At 37.9% G+C, this 16,118-nt stretch overlaps 2 protein-coding genes across 3 annotated transcripts in view; one reads left to right on the top strand and one right to left on the bottom strand.

The window, feature by feature from the left end:
- The window catches only part of CRYBG1 (crystallin beta-gamma domain containing 1), a 64,280-nt gene that overhangs the window by 2,349 nt on the left and 45,813 nt on the right, over positions 1-16,118 (bottom strand). Inside the window, exons 14-21 of the mRNA XM_039379787.1 lie at positions 15,762-15,888; positions 15,551-15,583; positions 13,716-13,825; positions 13,361-13,490; positions 9,545-9,684; positions 7,125-7,248; positions 5,790-5,948; positions 2,754-2,916 (exon numbers count right to left, since the gene is read on the bottom strand). Of these exons, the coding sequence (XP_039235721.1) occupies positions 2,754-2,916; positions 5,790-5,948; positions 7,125-7,248; positions 9,545-9,684; positions 13,361-13,490; positions 13,716-13,825; positions 15,551-15,583; positions 15,762-15,888 (986 nt within the window). The remainder of the gene's footprint in view (positions 1-2,753; positions 2,917-5,789; positions 5,949-7,124; positions 7,249-9,544; positions 9,685-13,360; positions 13,491-13,715; positions 13,826-15,550; positions 15,584-15,761; positions 15,889-16,118) is intronic.
- RTN4IP1 (reticulon 4 interacting protein 1) overlaps positions 1-16,118 on the top strand; it is an 83,523-nt gene that overhangs the window by 27,388 nt on the left and 40,017 nt on the right. The gene's annotated exons all lie outside the window — the stretch shown is intronic.

The raw sequence follows: 16,118 nt of genomic DNA, 5'->3' as shown, positions 1-16,118 counted from the left end.
CTAGAGCTGAAAGTCAGGATTGACATTTTTTTCTCAGATCTGCTGTGTACTGTAGAAGTGTAGGACACATGCATCTCCTGTAGTACAACACACCTGCAACAGGAGGTAGTATTCCCATCGGAAGCACACCCATGTGAGCCAACCATTTATACAAAGCATGCCAGTATATTCCCACAGACACTGTCTTTTTGTTCTGCACACCAACTGCCTCACCCTCCCTGAATGAGCAAAAGACAAGCCTGACAGCTGAAAGCTTATGATCAGTAACAAATATGGATTCTAGCAGACCTCATAAAGAAATATACTGTGCACCTGGAGTCCTGCATGGGCAGGCACATTTAAGAACCGCTCTTCTGTACTAGGGAAATACTGACTCAAGCTCAGCTGTTCTCCACTTCAGGAATTTGGGGGATGCTTTCTGGTGCCACTGTCCCAAATCAGAAGGCTAACAAACATGATTTCTCTCCTTGCCAGTGCCAGGCAATTACTAAAAAGCAGTAGAGATATACAACTTGCAAAATTCTTCAGAAAGGGGGGAAAAAGTCAATAACATTGGCTACATAGCTCAGTTATCACGGTGAGTGCAAAAATAATTTTCAGCAGTATCTGATAGAATGTAAACATGTTAAAATGGAAGAAGATGGGATATTTTTTACAGTGGATAAAGAGACATTTTACTTTGGTAGGGTGGTGCTCTGGACAAGGCTTTGTGCTATGCCAGTATATCCACAAGGTGGCATTGGTAACTGCACAGTTGAACAACTGCATTCATTTGCTGAAGAATTCTTTTAACACTCAATTTGTGGTCCAGAATGGATCAGGAGAATTGGCAGAAACAGGTATTTTTCCTACTAGGTTTTCTCCAGTAAAAGCTAAAAGTACCTACTCTTTCGAATTTACTGTACAGATCTACTTTTTTTTTTTAAAGCTAAGAGTGCATCTATACTTTCACCACCAGACCTATCCATTGTAAAGTTCTTCAATTATAAATGCAGAATACATAATTGTTTTTAACATGATGAACTGAAGAAAAGGCCATGCAATAGTATTTCTGCTTGTTTGATGCAACTAAGAACTGACTTTAGGAAAAGGCATGGCAGTCATTGTGACTAAAGGTTCCTTGAACTGGAGTCTTCTTGATAAGTTTATAATTAATCATCACTAGCTTTTTATGGCAGTAAAGAGAATTTTTGACTATTTGTGCTACTGTTGTGTTGTGGTCAGACATCAGGTAACCCTTTTCTCACGGTTCTGATAGTCCTACCCAGTTGAGGCAGGTGATTGTCCTGCTCTGCTCTGGTACAGCCTCGGCTTGAGTCCTGTGTGCAGTTTTGGGGGGCACAATATAAGAAGGATATAAAACTATTAGAGAATTTCCAAAGGAGGGCCACGAGAATGGTGAAGGACCTTGAGGGGAAGCCATATGAGAAGTGGCTGAGGTCACTCGGTCTGTTCATCCTGGAGAAGAGGAGACTGAGGGGAGACCTCACTGCAGTTCACAACTTCCTCATGAGGGTAGGTGCAGAAGCAGGCACTGATCTCTCCTCTCTGGTGACCAGTGACAGGACCCAAGGGAATGGCATGAAGCTGTGCCAGGGGAGATTTAAGTGGGATAGTAGGAAAAGGTTCTTCACCCAGAGGGTGGCTGTGCACTGGAAGAGGCTCCCCAAGAAAGCTGTCACAGCACCAAGCCTGTCTGAGTTCAGGAAGTGTTTGGACAATGCTCTTAGGCACATGGTGGGATTCCTGGGGTGTCTGTGCAGGGCAAGGAGTTGGACTTGGATGATCCTTGTGGGTCCCTTCCAACTCAGGATATTCTATGATTCTATGAGTCTTGCCCTTTTTAGTTCTGAATTGTTGACTCTGATATCTTTCTGGTTGGGTGGTTTTGGGTTTTTTTTTGGTTTTGAGGTTTTCCTTGGTGTTTTATTTTTTTTTGGTTGGGTTTTTTTGGGTGGTGTGGTGGTGGTATTTGTAAGTGATGTACATAATGCCACGGCATCATACAAAATTAATTTTAAAACAGCTAAAAAGAATTAACAGCTATAGAAAATGATTGTTCCCCTCACCCAAAAAGGCAGTTATATAATGATTACGCTAATTCTGCTAATCATTCCATTTGCTGGTTTTTCAGACCTTCTATGAAGCTATAAAAACAAAGTTCAGAAACAGTATCTACACGAATCAAATTACTATGACAAAATTGACTCCAAAACACACATCAATTGTGCAGAGACCTTCAACTACTATGGCAGATTCTCATGCTTGCAATAAAGGTATAGCCATTAATAAACCAATGAAAAAACTTTTTGCATCTAATCATATCAGTGTAAAGCCTGCCTTTGCTTTCCTAATATCCTTTGGCTATTGCATCTACAGCTACTATATAAGAAAATTTGCTCTATTCAAATTAAAGTTAATGAGAAGTTAGGTTGTTCTTGCGTCAGCATTTTAAATAATCATATTCACATCACCCAAAAATTAACTGAGGATATCTACAGTGAGTGGACACTGAGAATACAAGATAAGCAAGTACTGTGAGTTACTAAATTGTATATAGGAAAAATGAAATTAAGTCCTAGGGCCTGTATAATTCAGGAGGTCAAACAAGCTGATCGGGTCTTTTTTGCTTCTAGATTAAAGTAACTAAAGCACCATCCTTAATTTATAGGCACATTTACTGCCTATCCCACTGTAAATACCGTGTAATTAAGACCCAATGTAATAAGATAAATAAGATAATATTTGCTTACCTTTGACATCTAAAACCAGCTTGGGTTTCATCTTGCTATAAATCCTGCCATCGGGACTAATATGCCAATACTGTTTGTCTTCATTCCGCTCAAATGACAGACCAAGTTTAGAGCCAGGAGTTATAAGATTTCCAACAATTGTCAAGCAGCAATCCTCTGCCATCTGTATCATCAGAAAGGCAACAGCAATTATTCAAAATGGCCTTATTTCTAGTATCCACTGTTTTTTTTTTATCGGATAGGAGAAATGTCATCAGATAAGAAGAGAATTCAGGAATTACTTTCCCTCAAGGAACATATTTTTGACCTGAACACAAGACTACTCATTTTTCTTTTGTACCTGTTTCTGCTGAGACTCTCCACTACACAGGAAGATTAAAATAACCATGCTGTATCAGATCAAAAGGTACAGTTAACACCTCTCTCTAGCAGTAGCTAATAACAGATGCTGAGGAAGACTACATGCACTCTACTCTTGTATGCAGTATGTTCCTGGTTATCTCACCAAGTCTACAACAATTGCCAGCCCGGGCTTTTCCATGCAGACCCAATACCTCTAATGCTTGTTCTCTGTCACTACCCACCAAGATCAGTGTAACCCTTTTACATGAACACCCTTCTGTATCATAACCCTTCTGTGGCAAGAAGTTCCAAATCTTGCCTAGTATTTAAAAAAAAAAAAATGATAGGCAACTACTAGTTTTATTTGATGCTTTCCTCACCCCTCCCTTTTTTTAAGGGATGTCTTGTCCAAGCTGCTTGCAGACACTTCAAATGTTATCATCCCTCAAAGTGTCCCCTTTACAGGCTAGAAAGTCCTAGTTCTTTTGTCTCTTCCTTACATAGAAGCCCTCCATCTCCTCTGCACAATTTTTTTTGTTCAGTCGTTTCTAGTTCTGCAGTAACCTTTTGAGATAAAGGATGTAGCTACACAGTATCAAGTGTACGAATTTCACAGTGTATCACAATAATATTTGCTTCTTTGTTCTACTCTTTTCCTAGTAATTCCTATTATTTGATTTTAAAACTCTGCAAATGTCTTCTTGGTTAAAAAAAGAACTGGCAAAAATCAAGCTTACTTCAAAAGATTATTAAGGCTGTAGTAAATAGCAGTTAATTCTTCTAGATGAACAGTGATTTTCAATAGATCACCATAAGCTGCACCTTTTAACTACTGAATGCACTTCTGTGGCAGATTAAATGCCCATCTGTCATTGTTGATATGCCCTTAAACTATTTTTTGCCAGTATTTTTCAAAGCACTACTTTTTGAAAAACTAGTACTTCTGACTATCATAACCCAGAATTCAGGTAAGTCGATTTAGTTCTGCAGTTCTGAAATCTGTATCTAAAACAGTTCTGAAATCTGTATCTAAAACATTCTCTAGTGGGACTACAAAGACTCCAGTCTTACATGTTACGTCCACTATAGTACTGCATCTATCTCCAGGAAACACATGAAGAGTGAGGAGACCTGAATTTTTATCTGCTATTCATATCTGTTTCTGACGAAATGAGCAGAATGACTTTCATATCCTGCTTACTGGTTATCCCACGTACTTAAACAGGCCTTCCTTGAAAACCTCAGGCATACCTCAAGGTACTGTGACTCAGTGAGATGACCCAAGCTTACAAGAAGAAAGGCACAAGTTCTTCCAATGACCTATGTCTGCCTACATGCCTACCCACCCAGGAGCTCAATTTCTCAATTTTCTTCTTACTATGTGGTAAAAACCAATTTTTGTTTTGTGTGAAGTAGATTTACTACCATTCAACATAAAGATGGCAGAGCTCTGTAAGATTTCAGTCACTTAAGATCAGTGTTGCCAGCTTGCACTCCACATAAACTACCTGACTGCTATACAGCACGAGCTGTGTATTTTTTGTGCACAGAAAAATTGCTTTATGAGATACAGAAACAGGGACAAAAACCAGGAGCATTTATCTAAAGCCATATAATACCACGCTGTCTCAGTATGAATACTTTCAGTGACGTTTGAGAGGCACCATCAAAAGATAAGCCTTCTGTATGCAATATTAAAGCTTTTAGCTTACTTTGCATCATTTTGCTGTCTGCGTAAATCCCTTTTACAACTGCACGTGTCCTGTAAACATGTCCGAACAATGCCTTAGCTTATTAACAGTAAGATTCTTCCCTCCAGCATAGATGACATAGTTCTAAATGGCTCCTTTGAAGTTATACAATCCTACAGCAAAGTTCACATGATTCTTTGCAGTCCAGCTATTTAACAGTATTAAAGTAACTTAATTTTCTTTTGGCTGGCATCCCTACCTAAGACTTTTCAAGCTTAAACATTATATGAATTGCACATACCTCTGCTCACCTCAATGACAATTTGCACGTGATTAGTTTTATGGACTGTGAGAAAAGTAGGGTGTGATTTGGAAACTTGTACAGAGGAAAGGAAAAGGATGAATTTGACAAATACAGGGATAAACAGAAAACAAACAAAAAACCACAAAACGAAACAAAATTCAACAAAACAACCCACCCCACAAAAGAATGGGATTTTATCTTTAAGCTTGCCTGAATGCAGAAGAGTATACAACCTACATTACACTAATTGACCTACCACAAGGTATGCATCTTTCAAACATTATCAGGAAGGGTCTATTTTAAAAGGTCTCTCCTGCTTTGACACTTTTGTGATATTTTCACTGTGGAGAAAGAGGGCATGTACATGAAAAGAGCTCATGAAATGAAGACAATGGTCTTCTGGTGTTGATTGTACTTCTGAGGCTACTATTCTTTAGAAGACAATAAATCATAACTATAATTTCTCGAAATTTCAATTATATATATTAAAAAAAAAAATCACACTACTAGTTAGTGTCACCAGAAAAAGCCAGAGTTCAATTAAAATAAAACCTCACTAAAAACACCCCCCTACAGCAAGATTATATTACAGATGAAACAGAATATGCCTATAAAATAAATTAAGATGATGTAGTAGGAATTAAATTCAGAAATCCCTACTACTAGAGAGGAAAAGAGAAGATGCACACTGAACCTTACCCGGCACCTTATGAATCCATCCTGATAAACCCAGATTTGATCATCTGAGTCTGTATCTTCTGCAACCTGTATTCTGAGAAGATTCAGATTATCTAAGTTTCCATCAGCTGACATGAATTTTCCTGTTTCCTTGTTTCGAAGCCTGAAGTACACACGTTTCTGCAGAAAACAGAAGAATTCTTTAACCACAGAGAACACATCTTGCTCTTGGTTAACTTCAGAACAATTACTGTCAGTGCTGAGCCCCATGCCTCCCTCTTTCTTTCAGAAAGCTTCGCTTTTTTATTTGAGAATTTAAATTTGAAAGCCCATAAACATTTTGGACAAGCTTTGAGAACTCGCTATTCTGCATGGAGAGTTTTAGGCTCACCTATGCGCTGAAATTAGCACACAGAGGAAAGCTAAGAATTTTTAGTTGAGAGCAACACTAACTTCTCTCTGCTACCTCCTTGTACAGATCCTCTTAGCTTCCATTAAGGGTGCACTTCTGCAGTGCTGCTTATTTCACTGGCAGCAAGTATTTCACTGCACATTCATGCTGTGGCCTGTTAATTTACATTTCTGTTTAGACAAGCTCTCAGCAGGGCAGTCAAAATATATTATTCCTAACTTTGCTTATGACTATACAAAGACAACACTATGACAGCAAGCAAATATATTTGGTTGCAGGTACAAGTAAACTGTGAATTAGAAAAAGCTGTTTCTTCAATAAAATATAGCTCAAGAAGAATCTCAAATGTTAAAGCTCCCAGGACTGCCCCACCATTGGACAAAGTCACCTGGTCCTTACTTAGAGAACAAAATGAAAAGGGCACCACAAGAATAAATTTTGCATTAGATTTGCAAATTATTCTGCCAAGTAATAAGCAGGGAGAGACCTTCCCTCCTAAATCAACACAAAAATCACTACTAATTGAAGTATCTTTTTTTTTTGACCAATTTTCTTGTTGTTAGAAAAATAATGCAGATAGTACAGACAATATGCCAGTAACCAGTCTGGGTGCTAATTATGAAACAATTTCAAATAATTCATATATAGTAGTTATAGCCATTATTTGTTAATCCTTAGTTAATCCTTATATGCTGTCTTCTATACTTTGGTTTAAAGTTTGATTAATGAACAGTTTAAGCATTATAACTGCAAAGCCATGTAGCATAATCAAATAGCTTTTATTACAAGTGAAACTGTAGCGTGATTTCTTTACACAATTGCCATTACTGAAGCTTGTGACATGCATCAAGGCTGTAATGCTGCTTTCAACTGTATATCTTCCCAACCTCACTACAAAATATAAATTAGTACTTTAACATAAGCTCATGTCAAAGCCTACTCACCTGCAGTAAAGGTCTCAGAGAACCTATCTGACAATAGCCACTTGCTTTATACCAGTCTGGAATTTCATTCGGTGTTAACAACATCTGACGGCCCCTGTAATTACTATGTTCATAAATTATCCATCTACAAGTGAAAAAAAAAAAAAAAAAGAATATTTTTACTGCCAAATCCTTCTTTGGAATCAATAAATGGGTTTAACAGAATCTGTCCCACAAAGGAGTAGTGTTTAGCTTTGCAAAGTCAATGACCTTCTTTGTAAGAGGCTTTGAAAAATAATAAAATCGTGTCCTGATTTAGACCAACTCATTAAGATGAATACACTGGAGTTCAAATTTTAAAGTCCTGTTATTTAAAAATTAGAAGCTGAAGGAAACAAAGCATTTTCTTGGGAGAACCAAACTTTTAAATATCATCTGTTTTCAGGAGGCACTGACTCCTCAGGGAGCACAGATCTATATGCTGCATATGCCATATATGCTAGATGGCTGCAGGTGCAGAACCTAAAGTTTCGTGTATCTAAATTTGTCCCGAGGCATGTGGGAAAGAATTGCTCTGGATTCAGACTGCAACAGGGAAATACTGAAAACTTCAACAGGGTGAAGCTCTTGGGTGTTTTGATAGAGGTTTATTTCAGAACACCTTTCTTCTTTCCAAATACCTGAAAGGGGGGCAGGGAAGAGACAAAGAGAGAGAAAGAGTGCATACGGAAAAATTTTGTTTAGCGTTCTCTAGCACACATCCAACTACATTTACAATCACACACTGAGTGTAATCTGGCAGAACCCAACTTCTGATTCTCTACTATTGGCACAGCCAGTGAATTACAACGAGGCTTCAAAGTAGGCTACAATGTGGTGCAATCTGTAGAGTTTTCTCACACTGATTTGCTGGAACTGTCAAACAGCCATGGGTTTTTGAGTACATGAACACTCAATATGCACATTTTCCTGTTACCTCCTTCCTCTGACTGGTTTGTCAGCAAACATCTATAACTAGAAGCACACTCATCTTAATTTTGGTGTTTTTCACAGCCTAATACATATCTATCCTGGGTATGAAATTAGGAGAATTATAAATGGAGGTCTCTTAGCAAAGGATGAGAAGATGAAACCCCCCTTCAATAACGGAGGCAGTAGGGGCAAGGAAACTAAACCTTGTATTTTGACACATTTCAGCAGCTGACACTGCTGTAATAAAATCAGAATTTTCAAATCGTGTTCTATATGTTTCCAGCGATTCACCTGAAAAAACCCCACATATATGCATTGGACAGGAAACACCCACTCCATTACCTGGAATCATGGTAACCATGTTATTGGCAAAGAAGTAACTTGATGTTTGACTTTATGTTATGGAAAGTGAGAATCAGCTATACTGTGGTTAGGATGAAAGATACTGAAATCTCAGGAGGCTTCAGAATACAGAACATGTACCTTTTCTTATAACCTTTGTTTCAAAAGTTCAGTTCAATGAGCTAAGGAAATCCTTTGACCAGCTTATCCAGATGGAGGAAATGGTTTGCTCTACAGATCTGGTATTAGCTATCCACTTGAGGGCAGCCTTAAGCTTTCCAACAGCATCTCTCTAACACACTCCTTGGAAATTTACCTCTTCAAAAGAACACATTTAAATGCAAAGCAACAGTAATGTGGATCTATTGTTTAAAAAAAGTTGCATTCTTTAACTTAGAAAGAAAAATAAGAACATATACTTGAGACAAATATCTTAGAGGTTAAAAACAGAGAAAAAAAACAAAAAGAGAAATGTAACAGATCTACTGGAACCCTAGAAGATAGCACAGTAATTTTAAAAATTCTTCCAAACAACTTTTAAACTTCATCACAGACTATTTTTTTACATTCTTTTCAAGAGTACATTTAGAGAACAAAACTTCTTAAAAACAGCTAACAAATTTAACTGTTAGATTTACAACCCAGGGTATCATCCAATTCCTGAAGAAAAAAGGGATGATTGCTAATGCCAGAGGGGGCCAGATAATGATCTGATTGTAACACTGTGTCCATAACAAGGTTAAAGGATGAAAATTTTGAACTTATGACACAGATCACAAAGTGAATGATTTTTTTATGACTGAGATCTAAACCAAGAGCACAGAAGTTGGATGCTATACGAGCTGACTTTCATAATATGGCATGAGAGATGACACTAGTTTCCTTGTGAGCTTTATTCAAATTCATTTCAACTTCTAGCACAGGACACCAGTCAGGGAAAACACTGTTGAAACAGGAAAATGAAATGAAGTGAAAATGCTCTGTAAGAAGAAACTGCTCTGCAAGAAGAAAATGCACTACGCACATTATGATATTCTAATTTTACATTCCTTGGTTCTTAGCACCTGTAATGTTTCTGTTGAATAAGTACATCATTCTACAGAATCAAAAAGTAATTTTAAACTTACATGCCACCAAGGACTTGAACTGAAGCTATTCGAGGACTGTATCCCAGGAACTGGAGATTTAAGATTTCTGTACTGAATTCAATTTTCTTTCCTTGGAAACCCGTCTTTTCAAAAAGAGCTATGCAGGGTTCAGACAGCTCCTGCAAAGGGAAGATGAGCACTTTTTATAGGATGTTAGAGCTCCAGATAGTGACTGTGAACATCATTACTCCACACAACCCTTTTATTTCAGAGGTTTCTTGACTGTTTAAGACCAAAGACAATGTTTTTGCTCTACAACCAGTTATTTAAAAGAAATTTAAAAAGTCATAAAAACCTGTTATTCAAAACACACGAGATCTTCTTGCATGGAACATAAAACTTCCTTATCTTAAGGCACACACAAACATCTCTGTGGTTGATTCTTGCATGATATCTTTAAGTATGTTTTAAAATACATTTTAATCAATGCCAAATCCCTTTTCCATTGCGCCAAACCCCACTCATTGTAGGAATTTTCATCTTCAGACCCAAACACATGGTAAGATAATATTGATTTTCTACAGCTTCAAATGATGACAGCCCTGTCAGTACTGCTTATCACTTACTGCTTTTACAGTAGGTTATGGCAACATCAATCTCTGACTAGACAAAAGCTGCAAAATTCATACTTCTGAGGTGAAATTCACAACAAGTGAAAACTGTAAAATCTGAATCCTCCAAAATGGGGAAATGACTCTTCTCCCCCTCTGTCAAAATGCTTCTGGTATCAAAGGAATTCTGCCTACATGAAACTCCCTGCATCACTGTATCCAATTTAAATGTGTTCTGGATAACAAACCTCGGACTCTTTTCTGTGGGGAAAGGTATCTGTAGTGGACTGGAAATAACCTCTCACAATTTAGGCCTTCCTGTGGAAGCTGGGAAGTAGGGTTTGAAATCCCCCAGGGTAAAGTCATTTAAGCCTGAGTGTCTCGGTGTTACAGTGTACACTCATAGACAGAAATGACACTGCCACTCCCTTTCTCACAAGTCTTCCAGCAACGACTGCATAAAAGCAATGCCTTAGCCAGAAGAGTTCCTTCCTTCTGGCATGTGTTCAGCATACTCAAACACATCAACTGGATCGGGAACGCCTGACATGACACAAAGTCTCGACAGACTCCCATCTGGCCTCAGGCATGGAAACAGGCCCTCCAAGGCAGACCTGGCTCCATACATGCGTGGCAGCTCATATATGCATGCTTCCATGTGACTTTGTTAAGTAAGACCTCACATCTACCAATTTCTAGACAGTGCTTAAATTCCTCTTTAGTTTTCCTCTAGATGTTTAAGGGCTCAGATGATACATGAGCATCACCATTATCTGCACAGCAGTCCAGGTTATCGCACAGCAGCAGAGCTCTGCTTTCATATGGTACACATGCTGCTAAGCTGTGGAAAATGCCAGGAGAGGCCTTTTAGCTTACTCCAAAATTAGAGCATGCTCATCCCCACCACTGAGTGTGAAAGGCTAACACCAGTTAGACTGTCACACATCACCACAGGTAAAGAGCCTAACAGGAACAGTCACACCACACTGATGTCCCAGTACCTCTGACCACTCAGCCCTTTTACAGAACAGCAGCTGTACTCTGACACATGCAACTGCTCAGGCAGCAGCCCTTCAGCCACATACAGTGCTTTAGAAATAATCTACTTCCAAAGAAAACATGAGACAGAAAAGGAAATCCTCCAATCTTCTGCCACACCTTACACTCTGGGCATTCTCTGGATTCAGCAGCAACACTGTTAGATAAAGCGTTCCCTGAAGAGAGAAGTGCAAGATCAGCTCATGAATTTTTCTTTCAGTACTTCCCATGTACTGCACTGTATGAAGTTGGTGTTCCTACATTTAGTTATTCCACAGAGTTGCTTGTTAAAAAGAGGTATTTTCAGCATGACTGTTCAAGCATAAACCACGTTCACAGGTTTTTTTATAATACGTTCAGGAAACAGAACATGTATCAAATTCAAGAAGGAAAAATGCTGTTTTCCATCTGCAGCACAACCATGTGGAGCACACAAAGCAAGCACAACCAAGCAAAGATATAGTGGCATAAAAACCCCAAAAACCTCAAGCTTATAAACAAAAGCCCTTTTAACTTTCACTTACAAGTTTATCAAATATCCCTTTAATTTCCTTTTTTTTTTTTTTTATGGTCCCCATAAATGAATCCCAGCAAAAGGGAGTTTAATTAGATAAGTACAGTAATGTGACATATTAAAACACCAAAGGTGCTTCTTGTATAGAAATGTCACAGAAAAATCATGAGGAAAGTTATAGAAAGGGCAGATGGTGGGGAGGAATTAAGATTGGCACTGCCAAAAAAACAGTTCCAAAATTAGTCTGACAGGTAGCTAGAATAATAAGGTTCGAGCTTTTGGAAAATCATCAAAGATGAACAATATGACCATTTCTGTCTAACCGCTTATTCTTTCTGTTTTGGTTTGCTAATAAACCACTGAGCAAAGCAAGCTATTTTCCTTTTCTCTGCAACTAGGAAGCCTCTGGAAAAGGAAGCAGCAGCACATGATTTGCAGACAGATGCAGCTCTGTGCTACTGTCTGAGTGTGATAAACTGTAGGACTAGTACAAGTTTCACAAGTGAAAAGAACTTAAAAGAGGCACAGAACTGGCATTTGGCTGTTTTAAGACAACAGTCTCTGTCACAAATAATAAATCTTTCCAAAGTAAGCATTTTGAACCCAAGAATTCCTGACATTTACAGAAGAGCCTATTTTAATTCATGGTGATCACCCACCAAGCTTGGCTAGAAACAATTCTATTGTTTTTAATAGGATCTGTCTACTAGACAGCCAAAGAGTTCAGAAGGCAGACATACTTGCTGCACGTGTTTGTTTACAGGGTACATCAAAATGCTCAAGACATGAAAGAGGATGACACATTTTAGTTCTCTGTCAACTGCTATGCCACTGACAGGTTACAAAAATTACAGTGGAGTGCAATAAGGTTGCCAAATTCAAAGAAGAGAGTGAATAGTGAACTCCTCCTTTTTAAAAATGAGTACCACCTCCTCATATTGCTGTTAAGTTCCTGGAATCTTGACCACATTTTTCTAGTAATTACTTTGATCTTAAAAGATATTTGCAGATTCCATAAGTGATCCATCATAATGATTGGTTATAGGCTTGAGCAAACGTGTTCCTCACCACTGGTGAGTTACAAAACATGTAAATGTAGTTTAATTTGTATCCACCACACACAACACTGCCTAATTTTGCCAAATGGCATTGGGTGTTGCTTTTCTTCATCTAGAAGTGTGCATTTCCCTGATGATACCAACAGTGTTTTATAATTACATGTATTTCATGCAAAGTTGCTTAGTTATGTCTGCTTTTTTAATATGCATCAAAAACAAGGTCCACAGTACAGATATTTCTGCACACTGTTCTACCACTTTCTCAACCCACTCTAAGTGGTCTCTCCTACTGGGAAATAGTCTGACATATTCTTGACTCTTTACAAGTTCTTTTATAAGCTGTTATTAAGAACAGGAATCCCTGGCAGCTGCTTCTGTGATGTCTTCCTTGCAAAAACTGCACAGAGGTCAAAACCAACGTGACTGACTGCAGCTAGGACATGTAACTGCTACTGCATAGAAGAAAAAAAAAAACAAAAACACACACACAACAAAAAAAACCAACACCAAAAAACCCCCATGCCTACTCTGTTGTCTGTGTACCTTAGAATTTTTACTGTTGCAAAAAATACAGAGGTCAAAATCATCACTGTATTAACCTTTACTTTACAATATTTCTAATAGCTTTACTTACAATATTTATAATCCGTAAAGATTTTAGAATTGCTTGGGGTGAACAACCCATCGCTGTTAGATCAGGATAGGTTCCTTCTTCTAACACATACTGGTTACCAGAGAATTCTTCCTGGTCATACACTATGCAGCTGCAGGAGGAAGGAGAAGAAATTGCCTCTTAAGACATCTGTGCAAGTAAAATGCAGAAACATTATTTACAGCGTTTTGTCCTGAAAGACTGATGTGCAAACTGCAAAGTATTGTCTTCTGTAAGTCCCCATATGTGAAACCACTTCAAGTGTTAGAAAGCTGGTTGCTTTTCTAAAACTTATACTATCTTAGCAATTTTGTAGTATCCATTCAGTATAACTTACCTGCCATCTAAAATTTTTGAAGACTTCACAGCAAATGAATCAATACATCTCGTGTTTCTTTCAAATATTTGGCAATTACCCTTGAATTCAGGCTCTGAAAATAACTGGACCTTTAAAAAGTTATAAACATATTTAAAAACAATTCATTCTTCTACCTTCAGTAACGTCTCTACCACTACTATAATTAGATTAAAACATACTTAAAACACACAGATTTCCTCACTTACATATATTTTTTGTTACCTCTTCAGTCTTGCAATCCTTGTTCTAGACAGCAAGGTAACAATTCTAAAAATTACTTCTGGCTGTAAATCACTCAGTAACAAACAAAATAATTAAAACAACACTAGTGAAAATAGCTCCTCGGTGTACCTGCTGGAAAAATTTTTTAATTCCCACAGAATGGCCAGGGTAGGCATACATTTAGTAAATGGCCATAAAAAGTTTTCTATTATCAATCCACTTAATCTCCAAAATACATACTCTTCCCAGTAAATGAAAACTCTCTGCCTCTCACAACTCAAAGTGTGCATAATCTTGGCAAAGTACTCAGCATGCCAACAGGCATGGTATATATTCCCAGGGTAGATGGGCTTTATGTGCCTGTTAACTGCTATAGATACAGTCATGTTGATTCTTTCTCTGCTCAGAGGATAAGAGAGGGTATGTCACCCAGAGTTCTTTTGTCCTTGTTTAAAAAAAAAAAAAAAAATTCTAAGCAGCAAACTTGCTAATTTGGTTAGAGGATAATTAACCATGATCACCCAGAAGTCATTCACATTATCACATGCCTACCAGCTTTATTCACTCTTAATAGAGATACGAGTGTGGGCATGTACAGCGTTCTTCAAAGAACAACATACTGACGATGGATGCAAAATATTGACTGAAAGGCATTACTTCTTTGCTTCCTTAGGAAAAGGTCTTCCCTAGGATAGGGTCTTAATAGGCACTTAATATAGAGATGCAAATAATTTTTCACGCATGTAGCTGAGATTTTTATTCCCCATAGTTCATATATTATCCCTACGTGAGAGATTCCAGTGAGGCATGCTACTAATCAGGAGTGCAAAAGAAGTCAGCTAATGTATTTCTCCCTACTTTTTAGTTCTATGATATACACTCACCATTTTGACTGAAATGAAAATAAAAAATAACTTTGTACAGGGAAAAACCCGAAAAGGTTCAGAATTAAGAAAGGATGAAAAAAAGACACCCACTAGCCTCATGTAGTCAAAACTACATATTAGTACTTTCCCACAGGAGACAGTCCAATGTAGAAATATGTTAAGTCGCTGAAGAGACAAGTTTGCCTGCCATTTCCTTCTCTTAAGTTATTGGCAAAGATGGCACTTTTAAGCCCAACTCAGCAGTTGTGAGTGAACAAGACTCCCTTGAATTAGCAGAACTGTTAACTAAATAAGAGGTCCAAAAGTAATTAAGCCACAAATGTACCACAAAAAACAACATCTATCTTGTAGACACTCGCCTCAGCAACAGACTTCAGGTACCTGCACCTCTGCATAGAGGGCTGCAGGCTGCAGCTCCTCAAAACAATCACTGATGCCCTGAAAGAGCTCACTTGCTGAACCAAGACATTGCCAGTGCCCTAAGGAAGTTCTGATGGCAATTGTTTATTAAATCCCACTTTCCTTGGCTCTTAATGCCTTACTCAAGAGGTTTAGAAAGCAGCCTTCCTTCACCTGCAGTTCTCACTCTTTGTCTGACTAGTAGCTATCTATGCAAATACCTGGGTGTTACACTGGACAAAAATCCCTTTCTTTACCTACATGTCACTATACAGTATGTTTCATGCACTTAGACAAGTATCTTACCTTAACTTTGCGCCTTTCACTTCCAACAAAATCCTGCAAAAGTTTTGAGGGAAAAAAAGGGAAAAACATTTTCAATAGTGATAAAATAACATACCAAAGTTTACTATCAACTATTGTTTAAAGAATGTAAATAAACTGAATTTGGTAGAAAAAGTATAGTTTCAAACACTTAAGAGAAACTTGCAAAAGAAGTATAAAATTAGGTCCTTACCATGACAATGGGTTGAACTGAAGATATTTTGCAATTCTTTCCCCCCCATGCCTCAATGCTGGGATATAGCCCTTTAGCCAGTATATACTGCTCCCCCGTAAACTCAGGATTCTCATAAGCCACCCATCTAAAAGAGAGAGAAGAGGAGGGTGATCAGGAGTCACACTACATTTCCAAAACACAAATGTGTATATTCATTACTGTCTTAATGTAAGAACAAATAAAAAATTTCTTAAGTGCCAAACTGATGCTATTAAAACCCTAAACAAACCAGTGCATCTAATACTGCACACTCCATGTAAATTTAACTTCCATTAGTGCTACTGTGTCAATACAAATCAAAGTGAATTAGCTGAA

Source organism: Pipra filicauda, unplaced genomic scaffold (assembly GCF_003945595.2).
Source record: "Pipra filicauda isolate LSUMZ 115617 unplaced genomic scaffold, ASM394559v2 scaffold176_size3548034_pilon, whole genome shotgun sequence".
In the NCBI taxonomy this organism is placed as follows: domain Eukaryota; kingdom Metazoa; phylum Chordata; class Aves; order Passeriformes; family Pipridae; genus Pipra; species Pipra filicauda.
This window is presented reverse-complemented; position numbering and strand designations above follow the sequence as displayed.